The 19,225-nt window shown below is 39.3% G+C and overlaps 1 protein-coding gene across 1 annotated transcript in view; it reads left to right on the top strand.

The window, feature by feature from the left end:
- Window positions 1–19,225, top strand: part of HIBADH (3-hydroxyisobutyrate dehydrogenase) — a 103,072-nt gene that overhangs the window by 75,805 nt on the left and 8,042 nt on the right. Inside the window, exons 5-6 of the mRNA XM_056118614.1 lie at window positions 11,968–12,101; window positions 14,068–14,144. Of these exons, the coding sequence (XP_055974589.1) occupies window positions 11,968–12,101; window positions 14,068–14,144 (211 nt within the window). The remainder of the gene's footprint in view (window positions 1–11,967; window positions 12,102–14,067; window positions 14,145–19,225) is intronic.

The raw sequence follows: 19,225 nt of genomic DNA, 5'->3' as shown, positions 1-19,225 counted from the left end.
AACCCAGTGCTTGAGAAGACATGATTATAGTGTCTACAGCCCTTCCCCCTACACACACACACACACACACACACACACACACACACACACACCCCAGTGTGAGAAATAGTCTTAAGTAGTGTGGGAGACCTAAAAAGACAGCTGTGAATGTGTGTATAGGTAGAAGGGAGTGCAGCCAGTGAGGAGGGGATGAGTGGGGTGGTTAAGCAGAGAGCTTTTCCAGTCACAGCGAGCCTGCAAAGAGGCTTATTCCTTGCAAGACAATTGGGCTGGAGTGGTGGCTCAGTGGACCAAGAGCTTTCACAGGAAGCCCAGGTTCTATCCCCAGCCACTATCTAGTCTTCTGAGAACTGATCCTGGAGTACCCCGAGCTCTGCCAGGTGTGGCCCAAAAAGAAACAAAAGTTAACAAAAACAACAACAAAACAACTTAAGAATTACTAAATGATAAACGTTAACAGGAAGAAAATGAATAAATGGAGAGAGGTATGGATTATGAGGTAGAATCATGAACATAGAGTGAATTAAAAATTAAGACTGATGGGGCCAGGGAGATGACTTACAGAGCTGGAGAGCATGCTGTGAACAGGCGGGAAAGCTCTGGACTACATTGGCCCCTGAGAACCTCTGAATGGCCCCCCTCCAGAAAGAAACTATCCGTTAAACAGGAACTCCCTGCCCGCCCGCCCCCCCCCCCCCCGCCATCTCCCCTGCCCCTTTCCCCCCACACCATTGGCAATCACCAGTTTTACTTTCTCTCTCTGTGAATTTGACAGTTCTGGGTGCTGTTAGTGATCCTAACAGTCTTGTTTGTAACTGGCTTATTTTACTCAGCCTCATGTTTCCAGCACCCTTCTATGTCTAATATGTGTTTAGAATTAATCTTGCTTTCTAAGGGTGTGGGGTCATATTTCCTTGTATGTAAATATCATATTTCCTTTATCCATGAATGGACGTTAGGATTGCTCCTGTCTTCTGGCCGTTGTGTATGATGCTGCTGTGAGCATTGGTGTACAATGCCCTTCTTAGAAACCCTACTTTTCATTCCTTTGTATATATGCTCAGAATGACTTGTTAAGTCATGTGTTAATTCTGTTTTTAATATTTTGAGAAAACACTACACATTCTACCAAGACTATCCGTCTGACATGTCTGCAAGGGTTCTGTGCTCTCACTAACGCCTGTTACGTTTTCTGTTTGGTTGTAGTCTTCCTAAAAGGAATAAGGATTTTCTTAGTATTTTTGCTATGTTGGAGCTGAGTGGTGAAGCCAGGGCCTTACATAGGCGAGGCATGTGCTCTATGCTGAGCACATAAGCGTATTTATTCTGAGGGACTAAATTATGACTTTCAAGCACTGAGCCAGACTCCAGACTCAGAACTGACTAGTTCACTCTGTACTTTGTGCTCAGTACAATGAGCAATTGTAGCTCCTTGCTTTGCACCTGGGAGGTAGGTTGTATTGAGAGAAAAGAAGAGAGAAGGCTTATCTTTGAAAAGGAGACATTCTTTAGAAAAAAAGGTAAGGCAAGACATGTTGTGTGATTCGTTCTCATGAAGCCAGATGAAGCGTTCTTCTCCTCAACTTAAGGCACTGGCATCCTGTGGTGGTTGCCATTACCATTTTTGTTCTCCCAGCATTTGGGGAGGGGGGAATCCTTGTCCACAGGTTTTATTATTTAAAGTTGACTACAAATATAATCTGTATTATTTCCTGAAGGAATGTTTTTCCACTCAATAAGGAAATAGTAAATGGAATCCAAACCCTGTGTCAACAGTAATGTAGCCTCAATGCGTGGGCAGATCTGATTAACTACCTGATTATCTGATTAATTATAAAACTCCTAAAGCAAATACACTAGAAAGACATTAAAGCTCTAAGCTATTTAATGCAAGATTTCTTGTTTGGCTTTTCAAATGATTTTGAAAACTGAAAGATACACTGTCAACACGATGGAATTTTAAAAGTTGTGTTCTCCAAAGACATCTAGTTAGCTTCTCTGGGGGCTTCGGACATGCAGCTCCCAGGAACCTAGAGCTTCATTGTAATCTGGCCTCATGATCTGGGGTGGGGTGGGGGTGTCAGAAAATTGCTTCTTAAAGTGATCTTCAAAACAAGAGTAAACATTTCATTCTGTGTGAGCCGCACCCTTGAAAACCCCACTCAGCCTTTCTTCTGTCTGACATCCTGCTTGCTGCGGGTCCTTCTGAAGGCAGCCCAGCTCCATGTGGAACATTCTGTTGCTCTTTCAGCATAAGCAGGTCTATTGTGATATTTATCTGAATTCAAACAAGGCTAATTAAAAGAGCTGCTGACAGTTGTTGTGATCTGACTTTGACTGCAGCTTGATGGTCATTATGGGTAAATAATGAACCAGGTCTGCAAATGTAGCAGCTGCCAACTTGGGATAGAGGAACGGCTATTGCTTCCAATTTAAGGATCTATCGACCGCTTCCCTTCTCCCTGCAGATCTTCTGCAGAAAACTAATGTTTTCTGCTGCTGTGTATTGTGGTTTCAGCTGTTTCAGATACAGCCTATAATTTCCTTCTTTAATATTTAACTTAGGACATTATGAGCTTTCAGAGTTAACTTTTCTATTTTGAAGAAGTTCAGCTTTGTCCTTGTGTGCACTGTAACTAGTTAACTAGCTGTGGTTTATTGGTTTGAGTTGAATTTGTATTATTCCGGAAACGGCTAATCCAGAAGAGTAAGGAATAGCTCTATAAAGATGTTTCAAAACCCTGTGTAGGTGGGTTGAGTTTTGTTTTGAGAGAGATGTATGTTCCTTGCTTTTGTTTTCTTAAAGATAGACATCTCCTGCCAATCCTTGGTTTATGGTTTTCACCTTATCAGTGGATTATATTTCAGTACAAAGCTCTATTTAGCAAAGCAGAACTGTGGTGACTTTCATTAAAATGTGATACTGATTATACTGTCGCTCCATCTCCATCGTGAGCTTTTCCTTGTCACATAAGCAAGTAGAAACAGGTGCATTAATGGTATGAGAAAAGGCACGCTGTGTTTGTAGATTAATATGCCTCCCTGAAGATTTCCCACACTTAGGAAATACGACTTTTGCATTGAAAAATCACAGTCCAGAATTTCACACCAGCCAGCACCTAACAACACATCCCTCGCATTTGTTCAGCTGCCATGGCCAGGACTCCCTGCATTCTGTAAAGGCTGAGAATTCAGTGGCGCTCCGTGCATAATGCAACAGAGCTTCCGGATCTTGCTGCGAGGAAATGATCCCAAACATGCCCCTGAAAGACAAGTTTTACTTTGGAAAATAATGATGAAAAATTGTGTATTTTTCCATCTATTTGTGTCTTGTGTTTATTTCAGGAAAAACAGACTAAACTTTGTTTATCTGACTCGAGAATAGTGCTGTGTTTTTTCTTTTCTGTGTCCTGGTAGGGTAATGCCAGAAATAGTGTTAACAAGGGGTTATGTTATGCTGGCTTATGTTAAACCAGATCACCCCTAACATGTGCAAAGCCATTCATCTGTGTCACCAAAACCCAAGAGAACATCTGACATGGACTCTGAAACAGAAACAGTGATCACTTACAAATCAAACATGGCACGCTCTAAACTGATTGTGCACGGCAATCTTTTCTAGAAAGGACAACTAATTGAACATGATAAAGTGTAAAGTTAATTAACACCCTTAAATTTGTTGATTACTTTCACGGGATTATATTGTTCGTTGAGTAGCAGCTTTCTGTCCCAGCTGTCGCCTTTTCCAGCGAATGTCGCTGGTAAACAATAGAGACACCATAACAAGTCGTAAATGGTCCCTGTGACAGCAGCCCCTGTGAGGCTGCATCTGTAGAAAATGATTAGAACAATTGCATTTTAAAGACGGCTCACATCGCAGCCCCAGTCCCATTGGTCCTCGTTTTGATCTCTTTCGATGGCAGACTGGTTAAAACATTTAAGTTCTTAGGAGTAGAGTAAGTGATTTACCACATTTTGCTGTATATCAATGAGAGTGTTTTGGTGGTTTTTACAGTGTTGAAGACAAGTGGAATTTGATTGTACCTTTTAGGTTTCCACTTCACTGTGTGAATTTGAAGGCTTCTTTCTGGTCGTCATGGAATTGAAAATGGATGACTCAAATGATTTTCTAAATTATCAAGACCAGATTCATAGTTTTGCTGTCTTAACATTTGGTTCAGTTTTTCATTGAGGCTAACTACCAGACTTGAGTTTATTACTGCTGGTAGGTCAAGTATTTGATCGACATGCTCAGACTGAGTAGATTTGTCATATCTAATTTTTTAACATTTGATAATTGTTTGAAATACAATGTATCCTTTCACTCAAGCTTTGAAATAAATATGGCAAATGTTCTAGTACAGTTTTCAAATAGGAAAACCAAGATTGAGAGGTGTTGTAATCTGTTCAAGTGAGACAACCTTGAATTGTGACTCAGGTCTTCATTATTCAATCTTCAGAGTGTCTCCATACATACGTACTTGTGCTTGTGCATGTTTATGATGCCATAAGTGAAAATGCCATTACTACATGTGGAGACTCATGCTGAGTTTTTTTGATCAGCTAGAAAAATAATGGCTTACTTAGTCTTAATTAGTATTCTTGGTCATTTTTTTAACCATTGATTTCTTCTTTGCCTAACTCCCCCCCAAAAATGAACACTTATCAAATATGCTATATGTTAGATGTTAAAATTCAAATAGCTCATGTCCTAAGAAATCTTAATAAAACACTAGAAAACTGATTAGAGTGTTTTAAGCGTTATTGAAGAGATCAGCAGGAATGTAATAGGAGTAGAGAAGGGGGCTCATGATCATGAACTGCTTATCAGAGTTGGGCTGAGTAGAGTATTGAGAGAAAAACAGGACTTAGCTGAGCAGAGAAAGAAGGGGAAAGAATATTTTTAAGAGGGAACATCACAAGAAAGGATGGGTTCATGAGCAGCCCTTACACATTCCAAACACTGTAAATAATTCAGAAGGTATAGCAATTCAGTTTCTGTTACAGGGACTAGAAGTGGAAACCAGAAGAGTAGATGTTGGTAAGAAAGGTAACACCTAAAAAAAAAAAATCAGATACTATTTAAAAAGTTAAAAGAACAAGTTTGGTGCTTTCTGTGACTCAAGACAAAAAGGAAGATACAGTGAATTAGTGGTTTTGCTTTTTGTAAAACACAGTTGCTCCAGAAAAATAACCTTTACTTAATAGAAAAAAGGAGGAGGAAAGGTGAGGATCTTTTATGTATAAATGCTGAGTAGTAGTGACTGACACCTTCAACTCTTCATTTTCATGTTGATGTCTAATATTAGACTTAGACTTTTTTGGCCCTTTTATCAGACAAAACTTACAAGATTGCAAGAACAATAAGCTTATGTATTAGAGTGAGGTAATATTAGTATCTCAAGTATAAGGCTAAGACTAGCCAGAGAATACGATAAATAAAAACTTACTTTACCTCACAAAATTGTCCTTAATGCCTAGAATAAACAAACCCTGATGGATTGCCAACAGAACCCAGGAGTGAGTGTCCTGGGTGAATGGGGGGAGGCAGAAAGTACCTTGAAACTATGATGGGGGATAATACTTTGTAGGTGGTGTGGTGTCTCAGCATGGCATTCTCAGCATAAAACAAGAATGTTAGTAATGGTGTAAACCATCGTACTTCAACAAACGAATAGGTGGTGATATAAGATTTTAAAAAGAAAAGAAAAAGAGAAACAAGAAAAATTGTTACTGTTTTTCTTGCAAAAATTGTTGCTTTGCACAGGACCAACCCAGGTTTGATCCCTGGTTGCCCATATGGTCCCCTAAGCGCTGTCAGGAGTGATCCCTGTGCACAGGGCCCGGAGTAAGCTCTGAGCACTGCCAGGTGTGGCCCCCAAAGCAAAACAGATTATTCTCTAAAGCTATAGTAAACAAGAACCACACAGTCTTGGCTTGCTCGAGTGGCAGAATCTTTGGCTGTAATCTTTGACATACTGTGCATGTGTCAAAGAAAGTCGTTTTCTCACCCCATGCTGCAATCATTTTTTTCTTGCTCAACCCACCCTCGTTGCCCCGCCCCTCCCTCCCTCCCTCCCTCTCTCTCTCTCTCTCTCTCTCTCTCTCTCTCTCTCTCTTATTACTGAACATCTCTTCTGTAACAGCTATTGTGTATAGGGTGACTGAGATAAAAGCCGCTACCCTCGCAGAGCTAATGTTCATGTGGAGCTCTCAGACCAGAAGTGAAAAAGTTGAGGCATTAAAATTATCCACAACAATAAATGTTGTGGATACAGTCAATGCAGGAAAAGGGATAATGATTGGAGAAAACCCTTTAGATTGTTAGATTGAGTGGTCAGGGAACACATCTTTGAAGGTGTTTATTTAGAGTGGGGTAGGGTGGGGAATGGGGTGGGAACTGTATGAAGGAAACAAGTCATGGATATTTGAGGAAGGCACCTTTCAGAGAAATAACACAGCAAACTGAAGTCTTTGCGGGACCTGCTTCTAGAGTAGCTGAGAGGCCAGAGTGCTAGAAAGCAGTGAGCTCCAAAGACAACCAATTCTGTGGCATGAGGTGGGAGAGGTGGCTCAAGGAGAGCCCAGAGAGGGCTTTGCAGGACTCGAAATCTTATAGGAAGACTGCCCAAATGTCCCACACCCTTCAATGTGGCCATTTTGTCACCTGCAGTTCACCTTTCTTCTCACATGCTGGTCCTCTGCCCTCACCGCTTGGTAACCTTAGGATCCCTCTGGCTGCTGTACAGACCATGAACTAAGTGCAGAAGGGAGATTAGGTGGGAGGCTGATGCCCTAAGTCTGATGGGAAACAGTGATGGCTTGATTCAGGTGGTAGTGGGGGGGGGGGGGGGAGAAAAGTGACGGGGCCCATCCATAACCCCAGGCTTCATCATAAGGCTTCACTCCTTGGAGGCTAAGTTTCTTGAATGAGTAGACCAAAGAGATGCGGTAATCTTGTCACGTGCCCCAAACACGATGCGACTTGCTCTTGAGAGACTTTACCAGAGGTCTCAGTAAGCAGAGCGTCCCTGGCAGTGGATCACGCCAGTATTCCTTAACCTCAACCTGCCTGTTTCCACTGTTTACAGATTGGCCCAAGCCAGTGAATGTTTAGGCTGAGAACTTATCGTGGTTTTCTTATTTTATGTAGAGATGCAGAAAAGTTCGATGATTTTTAAAAAATATAAGAACACAGGTAAATTTTTGTGGCACATCCCACAAGCTTGTTATTCCATCTCCATATCCTTTTATTTTTTTTTCTGCCATGCTCATAAGTTTACCTATCCTACACTGTATCTTGAATTTATCGTGCACTTTAATAAGTAATGGTAATGTTTACTTAAGACCTCACTACGGACCTTGTAAGAGTTTTTACTGTAATGGAAGAATCAAGTAAGAAAATCAAAGGTTTTAAAGAGATTTGGGAAAGCACAGAGGCTTCAGCTTACTCCTGACTCTGTGCTCAGGGGTCCCTCCTGACGTTACTGGAGAACCTTCTGTGGTGCTGGGGGTCGAACCTAGGCTAACTGCAAGGCAAGTGCCTTATCTGCCTATTCCCAGTAATGATATTTTAAATTTGTGGTCTTTTTTGCTGTGTAGGTCTTTTTGCCTTTCTCCTGGTAAAATAAGTTCACTACATATTCCAACAAGGCATGGCTATTTATAAATTATATGTGCACTTGTACCACATCTTTTAAGTACAAACTTTAAAAAATGGTAAGTGCAGAAGTGTGAAGTAAAGCAATATTAATACATCTTCCAAGAAGAAAATCTGGTTTTATTTACCTTCAATAAATTTACATTTTATTCTTTTTTAAAAATTGAATCACCATGAGATACAGTTACAAAGTTGTTCATGATTAGATTTCAGTCACACAGTGTTCCAACATCTGTCCCTTCACCAGAGTACATTTCCCAGCACCAAAGGAAAAAAGTCTGAATCCATACCTCTGTAGATAAAAATTTCAACTTGCCCTAATTTGGAGATCAGTGATCCACAGAATAAAATAAATTCCTATGAAGCCAAACTTACTTAGGTAAAGACTTGTGAAGAGTATTTAGCAACAGAATAAGCAGTTGAATGATAAAATGAATAAAGTTTTGATAAAGCAAAAGGAGACAAACCATGGTATCTATTTGGGTGAAGTTTTAGAATGCTTTGGAATCCTGACTTTTATATATCTAAGAGTTTTTAATTAATGCTTATGAATTTACTCTGTAAGTTAGTCTTAGTTTCTACTTTATCAGTAAATGAATAGGAAGTGCTCCTCAGGCTATAAAGATTATTCATTATAGAGCTATAGCCTTTCAAGAGACATTGTAAAGAAGATATATAGAAAATATTTTTTTTTAATTCATCTCTACTGTTACGGGCTGGGAGCAATAGCACAGCGGGCAGGGTGTTTGCCTTGCACTCAGCCAACTCCGGCTCGATTCCTCTGCCCTCTCAGAGAGCCCGGCAAGCTACTGAGAGTATCTCGCCCGCACAGCAAAGCCTGGCAAGCTCCCTGTGAAGTATTCAATATGCCAAAAACAGTAACAGCAAGTCTCACAATTTGTTGTGAGATGTTACTGGTTCCCACTCGAGCAAATTGATGAACAACGGGAGAACAGTGCTACATATAGAATTTAGCACAGGATATCTTTTGGTTTTATATATGCATTTATTAATATAGAGGGTAAAATTAGTACTTTGACATGTAGCCTAGCAGCTACTTGAGTATATATTTATAAGCACTCAATAGTATTTTCCTATTTGTGGACATGGACTTGAATTAAAATTGAATATGTGTGGAAAGTTAGAACTTGCTCCTTAAGAATGCCAGAACTTCAGAATAGCTTTACCAAAAAGTAATTCCAGTAGTTTACTTAAGATCTTTAGTCAAATATTTATGCAGAAATGTAAGTATGATAAAGTTGGAGAACTGAGAGTCATTAAGAGTAGAAATACCATATACTTCTGAATTAAACGATAATTTTTTTCTATTGTGATTTCTTCCTTTTGAAATATGTGTTCAAACAAGTGAGAAAATACACCTGTCAGAAGATTAATCAGCTGAAAACCATTGTCAGTTTTAATTTTCCTTTAATAAATGACTTTCTGAGGTGATTTAGCAGTCTGAAATCTAGATATACAGGGCTGGAGCGATAGCACAGCGGGTAGGGTGTTCGCCTTACAAGCGGCCAACATGGCCGACCCGAGTTCGATTCCTCTGCCCCTCTCGGAGAGCCCAGCGAACTACCGAGAGTATTTGATATGCCAAACACAGTAACAACAAAGTCTCCAATGGAGACGTTACTGGGCCCGCTCAAGCAAATCGACGATCAACGGGAGGGCCTTTACCTTTACCTTTACCTTAATCTAGGTATAAAATTATTGACCTATGATGGCTCGTGCTGGGTTTATTTGTAAGATTTGACTTAAATCCTCTACTTAGTTTCCTTAAGTCAGATTTAGGAATTAGGAGTAAGGGTGACTAGGTGGTTTGAATAAAAATGACTAAAGAAATTGAGCAAAGTAATTGTAGCCATTAATGATCCAGCATCTCAGTGAAGTAAATTGAAGGCTTACAATGTGACAATCACTTAAACTTCAAAAGTATTTAAGTGTTCAAACAACACAGATTGACATATCAAAAGCATAGTTGTCATTAGTTTTGTACATAATTAGAGTGTGCCTGAGAAAGTGAATATTATATTCACTTTCACTAAGTTATATTCAGTGAAAGAATATAACTTAGCTAAGTGCACTACTTCTCAGCTTTCTGTAATATGTGGGCATTTCTGATTTAAAAATTGACTTAAGTAGTGAGCATTGATGTCTTTTGCTTTTTGTTTTTTAATTTTGGGGGGCTTTTGTTAATTTTGGGGGGGTCACTGCTTATTTTGGTGGGGCGCAAACCCAGGGCATATACTCTGCCACAGAGTTACATGCTAGGTTTCTTTGCTTTTAATAATTAGCTAAAAATAATATTACTGTAAAATAAAAGGGCTGCTTGAATTGGTGTTAGGGAAATACAGTTTGAATGAAATCTGGATCTCCTCACTTGGGTGTTTTGGGTATAAAAACTATATATTTCATGAAATAAATTTAGAAGTAGGCAATTTCTTGTAGCTATCAATTCTAATGGCCTAGTTTGGTACCTATAGTTGTTTTTTTTTTTTAAATTCCTCAGTATACTGTAAAGTAAAGGTTTTTAAAAGGCAAATATTGCCTTTTATACCCCCTTTACATAATTTTAGATGTTTTCTAGCAATAACATCTAGCTTGAACATTATAAATTGAGATTTATTCAGTAGGGGCTGGAGCAATAGCACAGCAGGTAGGGCGCTTGCACGCGGCCAACCCAGGTTCGATTCCCAGCATCCCATATGGTTCCCGGAGTACCGCCAGGGGTAATTCCTGAGCACAGAGCCAGGAGTAACCCCTGTGCATTGCTGGGTGTGACCCAAAAAGAAAAAAAATATTCAGTAATAACATTCTTTTTATTCTTACTATTTTTCTGTGAAGCAAAATAGTTTTTATTGAAAAAAATAGAGAAATGTTAGGTCAGAAAAAGAGAGATACATGTTTAGGAGAGAACTTGGGCTTCTCCAGAGTGGAAAAAAGCCTGTTTTATTTTAGAGGTAATAAATGTGTAGGTTATAACAGAACTTCCCTCTGCACTTCTCTAGACAAGACTAGGTTGTGTGTTTTGTGCTTGAGTAGAAGTTGTTTCTCTAATCATTGTAGTTAATGAACACGTATCAGACCATTGTTGGAAGCTGCTGAGGAGTCAAGCCAGTTTCTTTCTTCCTCCCCCTCATATCACTCGGAATGAATGGCTCAGAAAGTATGTTGCGGGGATTGGAAAATAAACTGTTTTGTAGAGTGTACGGCTCACATGATTGAGGCCCTGCGTTTGACCCCAGTATCTCACCCACCCCAAAAAGGATAAACAATAGAAAGAAGCAGAAAAATTATAGTGAGAAGTACATGACGGAGTAACTTGTCTACACTGGCAACAGTTTTCTTTATCTTCATAAAGAATCTTACCCTCTGAAATTCCTACCAGTTTGTTGGGGGAAAGAACTGTGTCTCTGGGCTTGAGCCATAGTACAGCCGGTTGGGCATTTGCCTTGCACACAGGTTCAATCTCCGGCATCCCATATGGTCCCCTAAGTACCACAAGGAGTAATTCCTGAGTGCAGAGCCAGAGTAATACCTGAGCATCACTGGGTGTGACCCAAAAAGCCACAAACACTCAAAAAGAGCTGTGTCTCTGTGTAGATCTCATCTGTACATAAAAAAGAAAATGAAGTGAGCCAGAGACCCTAACTCCAAGTCAGTTCTCATGGCCAGGGAACAGGTATTCTTTTTCCTTTCTCAGTAACCTATTTATTTTTATTTGTAGTAGTGGTAACATGGTTACAATAGTGTTGGTATTTATGCTTTGGGTTTAAAAATTTACTGCACCTCTACCATCACCAAAGTGCCAAAGACCTCCCCCACTTTCCTTATTTCTATTAAATGATTTAGTGCTATGGTTTTATGATAGTTCCCATGTTATTGCTCCATACATGCAGTGCTGCTACACTAGGGCCATCACCAAACTCTTCCTCATTTGCTTATCACTGAATAGGAGTCTTAGGAGAATAATAGATGAATGAGAACAAGACGATTCACATTTCAAATTCCCATATCTGTCATGCCACAATTGCACCAAAATACTTGAGCTGAATCGAGCAGTAGAGTTGGACTGAACCTACTTGTCCTTTGGGTTTGTGGTTAACCTGCGTGATACTGATTATTAAAACATTCCAGGTGAGATCTTCAGTATCTTACACATGCTTGAAATAAGTATAGATTGGAGGGAAGCTGCTTTCATTTGGTTTAAAGGTTTTCTCGTCATTTCACTATGTAGTTCAGCACTTGAAGAAATTACCCACTTGGTTTCTTATTCCCCCTCTTCCTCCGTCATTCAGGTGTGGGAGCTGCTCGCTCTGGGAATCTCACGTTCATGGTTGGAGGAGTTGAAGCTGAATTCGCTGCTTCCAAAGAGTTGCTGGAGTGCATGGGTTCCAACGTGGTGTACTGCGGTGCAGTTGGGACAGGGCAGGTAACACGGTCACATTAGTGACCTTCTCGGTGATGTCAACTCGACTAATGTTCATTTGTTTTTCCCAGCCCAGCCACATTTTTTAGTTTTTGCTTTTTGCATTTGAAGCACCGTGATTTCCACTGTTGTTGATGGTAGGATTTTATGCAGTGTTCCAGCACCACACGGTCCACCAGAGTGTCATTTCCCTCCACCATTGTCTCCGTGACCACAGTTTTATTCTTCCTGTGACTATGTCCAATCTAGAAATTCTCTGTTAAAATTGTAAAAATTTCATTTAGGGCTGAACAGGGGTTAAGATGCATGTCTTGCACACAGCTGACCTGGATTTGATTGCCTGGCACCACATGTGGTTCCCCAAGCACCGCCAGGAGTGATCCCTGAACGTAAGAGCCAGGAATAAGCCCTGAGCATCACCAAGTGTGACCCAAAAACAAATGAACAAAAAGTAGATCCTATAGTAATTCACCATCATTCCTGTTAAGTAGACATCAGCTAATAAACTAATTTTTAAAATACAGTGGAAGTTCCCTCATTTACAGTTTGGCATGTCATCTCAGTGGCCACTGAGAGCATCCTTACAACTGCTTCTGCTGGCCACACTGAGGTTTCTCAGTGAGTGACATTCTTCTAGTTTTGTAGGTACTTATACTTACTACTATGGGCTGGAGCGATAGCACAGTGGTAGGGCATTTGCCTTGCACACAGCCAGCCCGGCCAAGTTGGGTTCGATTCCTCTGCCCCTCTCGGAGAGCCCGGCAAGCTACCGAGAGTATCTCACCCACACGGCAAAGCCTGGCAAGCTACCCGTGACATATTCAATATGCCAAACACCATAACAACAAGTCCCAAAATGGAGACGTTACTGGGCCCACTTGAGCAAATCGATGAACAATGGGAGGACAGTGTTTGTTTTTGTTTTATACTTACTAATCTCTGTAGGATAGTTGAGTAGAAATAACCTATCTTAAAATATGAATAATCTTCATTTAGAAATACGTCTCCTTTCTATTCAGATAGAGGCGCATGGTAATGCCAAACTCTGAAATCAAGCTAGTTGTTTTCTGTGCACGTGCAGATCTAGACTTTGGTAATGTTCTAGATCAGTCTGCAGTCTGTTTCCTCATCTAGTTAGTCTCCAAATTCTATTGGCTTTTGCTTCAGTGACTCTCATTGATTCTCTTATATGTCCCACACGTTACTTGGTCCACTTTCATTGTCTTACACCTGATGTGCTCCTCAGACGGCCTTGTGGATCTCTGAATGCCAGATCTACAACTCTTCTCAACACTGTACCCAAAACAGCTCCATCAAGATGTTTGTGCCATCATATCCTTCCCCTTGAAACTGTCTCCATTTCCTTTCAGTGCCAGCTCTCTACTCTCATAGCCCTTGCCCCAGTCCGGATCAGATTTCACCCCAACATCCAATGTTCTTCTATATTTAGTCCCTTAGTCCCTCTTACATATTTACCTCTTCCCTGCTCTCCTTCCTTTTTCTCCATTGCCTTTTGAAACCCTCTGACTTTCTGAAAAGAGGTTTTTGGTTCTACTTCCTCTTGACCTGCCCTCAATGATCTTGTTTCTCTGAACTCATCATGATCTCTAAGGAACAGCCTTGCTGCAGTTTATCACATATTGGTTTTGATTTGCTCGTGGCTTTCTCATTCAGTGTTAACTCTGATCCCCATGCTAGTGGCAGCCTGGGCAGCAAAGAGCAGGCTTTGCTTCCGGATCGGTGCTACTCCCTGAACGAAACTCACCTGCGCTGCCACTCTGGGGTGCCTGTGGTCTAGAAGAGACTGCTCACTTTTGCTTAGAGGTCCACACAGCCCATCTTGCCCTGCTTGAGAGAATAAGTATTTTGGTGCTCTTACTTTTAGAAAGTAAGGTGATGGGAAAGAAAACATCTTACGAGTCCTAACTGGAAAATGACAATGTTTGATATGTACTCCATTTATTTTCAGGCTGCAAAGATCTGCAACAATATGCTGCTAGCTATTAGTATGATTGGTACTGCTGAAGCTATGAATCTTGGAATAAGGTTTGTTGAATAGTACTGTATTTTTATATACTAACAGTTTTTCATGAACTTTTCTGTTTGATGTCTTCATGTTGGAAGAACTCAAGTTGTCTAGGAACCTTTTTGAAAATTCCTTATTAAACTTCACAACCAATAAGGTCTCTGGAGAGCATGATATGTTGTGTTATTGTGCCATATTGTGTTACTTTTTGCAATAATATTATCCTTTCAAATTGGAGCTCTTTTTTTTTTTATTACAGTGAAGTGAAAAAATAAATAAATAACTCTATCTTGGGACCTAAGAAATAACCGTTAAGGCACATGCCTTACATGTAGCAGGTGCAGTTTGATCCCCAGCACGTTATCCCAAGTATCTCTGGATGCAGCCCTAGAGCCCCCACCCAGCACTGCAGGGGTGTCCTGGGTAAGCCTGAGCACTGTAGGGCCTTACCGCAACATGCTCACCCTCTGGTGCACTTGGCCAACTTCCCCCAATATCACCACCACCCCAAAAAGTAAACATATTTTGGCAGTATATTACAAGGAAAAAAATGATATAAAACATGTTTTTTTAAATTGTAATGAAGTCAAGTATTATGCTCTATGTAACTTTTTACATGTTTTTTAAAATATAAATTCTACATCAATGGGGCTCTTGGTTATTTATTCTCAAGAAAAACTAGGTGTCATTCAGAAAGCTACAGCTCTATGCACAAGTTTAGTTTTAACTTGCCTGTAGTTTTGTTACCTTCACATTAAGTATTGTTTTCTCATATGAAGATAAAATGGCATTTATACTGTGCTTTATTTGATTCAGAATTCTGTTTTTCTTGTACTAGTTATCAACCTTTTAGCTGTTTTAGGGTTAATGTCTTAATTTTAGACTTCAGTCTACTAGGAATGTTGTTTATGAGTAATCACCTAAATATAAAACATTTTGAAATGTTTTATATTTCACAAATATAATATGTGTAAATTTCTTATTTTAAGAAATGTGTAATAATCAGGATGCTCCATTCAAGTGCTCACACTTCTCAAAACTACATAGAAACTGAATCACATATCAGTATTTTTTTCGTATCATAGCTTTTGATGAAAATAATAAAAAGAGCCAAAGTGCTTAAGATGTTTTTAAAAGCTCGGTAATGGATTCGCATTTCCTTTTAATTACCATATCAAGATGCTGTTGTTTTATTGAGTTACCCTTGTCTCAGATGTTAAACTATCTTGACCTATTAAGTTGTCATGTTGTAATTGAGATAAAAGAGGAATTTGCTTTGCTTCAGCGCTAATTGGTTTATCAATATCCTGTACCATTTCCATTTAAAAATGTAATGTCTGTAAAATGGTAAGACATATCTGTATATAAAGCCCTGATAAAACTGATAGTAAGAATAAAGGAAGCTGTGGCAAGTTTCTGTCTGTATTGTAGCCCAATTTCATTTTTAAGTCACTTAATCTGATGTAAAGAGTTAGTTAACTCTAACTTGTTTTAATGTTCATCCTCTGGACTAATTTCATGGCGGAAGAAAATGTAAATTTGGGGAACAAGATGAATTGATGTTGATAATAGAACATTAGTATGCATACTGTATACTTAGAGCTCTAGCTTCATTTTGTAGACATAAGTGGAATAATTAAAAGTGAAAGTCTAGATGAACCTAGGTTATATCATGCTCGAAGTTCCCTCTTCCTCTTTGCCTATTATATATCCTGCTCCTCTGAGCATCTCTGCGCCAGGATTTCCTTAGGCACAGGGATGGTCCTTTGCACTTTTCCAACCATTATCCTAGCAAAACTCTTATAAGATCACCATGGACCATTCTGAAATGAAGTGTTGGAAATAGCGGTGGATGTCTAACTCTAAACAGCAGCTAATAAAAATTAGCATGAACATCACTTTGAACTGAGGTACCTAACATGAAAAAGAAAAACGATAATTTGGAACATCAAGTCTTTCAAAAATAAGAAAGTATTTGAATCACATGAATTAAATAAAATTTATATATTGAAAAGTATATGTTGGACTACTCAAGTGGGATTACTATCAGAAAAAAAATAAAAAGTGATAAACTTCCAGATAGAAACATTACGAGCTGAAGCATATATTTTCCCCAGTTGTAAAAACAATATTTAGGAATGTGAAACTTTAAATGTTTTACTTTATCAAATTTTATATACATTGATGCATATAGATCTAATATACAGATTGTATATATTAGATCTATAAGTAAATTGTCCAACCACTAAACAGAAACTCATTTAACTGTTAAAGTAATTTATTAGTTTATGGTGCTTCAGATTGTGTTAATGAATTGCTTATTTTCTTAACATTAGGATTTTTATCAGTTTATCTTAAAAAAGATTTTCAGTGCTTTGAACATTCTAAAAATGATTGCTTCTGCTATTGTCTTTTCTCCATGGTTTACAGACATGGTTTAAAATGACACGATTGTTCTCTAATAGAGTATAGAGAACAGCCACGATTTATTGAGCTTTGCAAGGTGAATGAGAAAATTGGCATCAGCAAGCATAAATTCCCGAGTAGTAAATTCCCACAAAGTAGCACAGCTTCAAAGTAGTTCAGCCACATTTATATTCTGTTCAGTCAGAAGCAAAATCTTTTTAGAGCATTAATGTCAACATTTACAAATGGAGTTACCTATTCCTATGAAGTGGTCATTTCTGATTAATTTTAATCTCATAAGTCAGTGTTTTCCTGCAACATTAATGTCTCCCATTTTCTGTTTTATTTTTAAATAGAATAATACTTTACAGTTTAAAATTTCTATTGATCCCATTATCTTTTTCAGTGAGTCATAAAGGTTGCTGATTTTTAATTCTGTAAAAAAGTTAAGCATAAAATCCATTAATATGCCTCATATTTTGAGTTTCTTTTTTATTGACCATCCTACTTTCTAATTGGGACGTATTTAAGAGTTGATGTAATTTCACAGCACTGATAGCTTCGACAGGTTTTATTCCCCTGCATCACATAGAAGCAACATTAATGGTGAGTTTTATTGTTTAATTTTTGCTATTTTTTGTTTTTTATGTTAGTGAAATAGCAGTTCCCTTACATTATCAAGTAGAACCCAAGCCCTTGCAGCAAAGCCTTATTGGCCTTCTTCTGTTAAACTCAAAACTTGCTTTTAACAGGAGGGCATTCAAGATAAGTTTACCCCAAGTCTAATTTTAGCTTCTTGACAACCACCCTCAGAAGGGGCTGCATTCCCATTTGGTTGCAAGTCTCATTTGTGCACCCTAATAAATGGAACAGATGACAAAAGTTTATAATAAAGCCAACTAATTTGAGATTCACAGTGATGAGAGTTTGGGTGTCCGTCTAGGCCTGCCTTCCACCTCTGCTATACACTGAAGTTTTTCTTGTTTATAAAATGAGAAAAATAGTGACATCTCTATAGGGTTTTAAGGAGATAATAATAAGTCAATCGTATATATATATTTTAAATTATTTTTTATTGAATTACTGTGAGATTGAGCATTATAAAGGTTTCAGTCATACAGTGTTCCAGCACCCATTCCTCCACCAGAGTACATTTCCTAGCACCAATGTCTCCAGGTTCCCTCCTCCATGCCCCCCTCTCGTTCTCCCCCCCCCCCCATTTTGGCCCATAATAGTTGCTCAGTGCACAGAAGTTGTTGGTGTGGTGATTGTTGTATTTAAATTGTACGTTATTTGCTTTATAATTCTCTCGTAACTGGCATTAGGGGTGTGTATGTGCGTGTGTGTATGTGTGTGTGTGTGTGTATGTGTGTGTGTTGTCTTTCCAGGCTCCGTGAGCTTTGTCTGCTCACTGTTGTACCATAAGACCATACCTGGCACCTAGGAGGCATTCAGTACTGTTCATGATGAGGAAAAGTGTGGGGAGGAGGATGGGCCTTCCACCTCAGGTCCAAGTTCTCTGCTGAGTGTCTTCGCTCTCCCGCTCCTGCAGGACAGGCACGCCTTCTTCAGTGGTCTCCCTGGCTCTGAACACATCATTTGCACAGAGCAGCAGCAGGTCTATATAAAGGATGGCAAGCAAGTGAATGATTGATTGCAACGGATGGAGTCTCGGCGTTGCTTTCTCAGATCTTTTCCTGTGATACAGATATCTCAGCTTAGTGATATAATTTGCTTTGTTCTTACAGGACACCAGACAGGATAGCTTTTTAGAGCGAATACAAAGTGAGCAAACTTTTTTGGCCTTTTAAAGTCTTGGTTGCAGTGAAGGCAAGCATTTGGAATCTTTTTCATTCTTTGTTTTTGTTTTGCGATTTATGCATCATTTTTGCTTCTTCCAAAAGTTCATTTAAAATTCTTGTATTTTAAATGTGAGTAGATTTGACACAGTGACGTTTATTTGAGTTGCATTATATATGCGGTCAGAGCAATGAATTTCTTCTCTGTTTATATCAGAGAACATTCCAGCAATTGTAAAGCCACATGCATGCACGCGTGCACTCTCGAACCACATCCAGTGGCAAGTTATTATGGGGACTGACAGACTGTCATCCTTTTGATGGCTTGAGCTGTATATCTCTTGAACAGCAATGGGGCTCTTATGCAGAAAGTATCATATGTTCCCAGCCAATTTACAGGGAAACAGCAATAACATTTTATCATGGTTGAGAGCCCAGTAGCTGCTTCCTATTAAACTTGCCCTTTCAGATACCTGTCTTGGATTAATTTGTTGATTTCAAATGGAAACTCAGTCTTCTCCAGTGAAGCATGACGTTCTAGGATAGACTCCCTGAATGACAATTACTGTGTATTCTAGCTGGTTTCAGACCATTACAAGCCTTGGGCGCAGAGGAAGACAGAGGACTTCAGTAACTGATTTTAATATCATGTCTAATTTTAACTGTCAGTTATAGATGTGCCTGTGAAAGAATCTTCCAAAAGATGAAATGCAAAACACTTCTAACTTACTCTTTTTAATGATGCAGTGTGCTGGAGGGTGGGGAGCCTGGAGGAGCAGCAGAGGGGGTGTGGGCATCTTCCGAAAGGGTACCAGCACAGTGGGAAAACATCAGATTTGAAAAGTGAGCATGTTGCCTCATTTCTGTGTGTGCCCCTCAGGATGCTTCTGAGCAAT

Source organism: Sorex fumeus, unplaced genomic scaffold (assembly GCF_029834395.1).
Source record: "Sorex fumeus unplaced genomic scaffold, SorFum_2.1 ptg000037l, whole genome shotgun sequence".
Classification (NCBI taxonomy): Eukaryota; Metazoa; Chordata; class Mammalia; order Eulipotyphla; family Soricidae; genus Sorex; species Sorex fumeus.
This window is presented reverse-complemented; position numbering and strand designations above follow the sequence as displayed.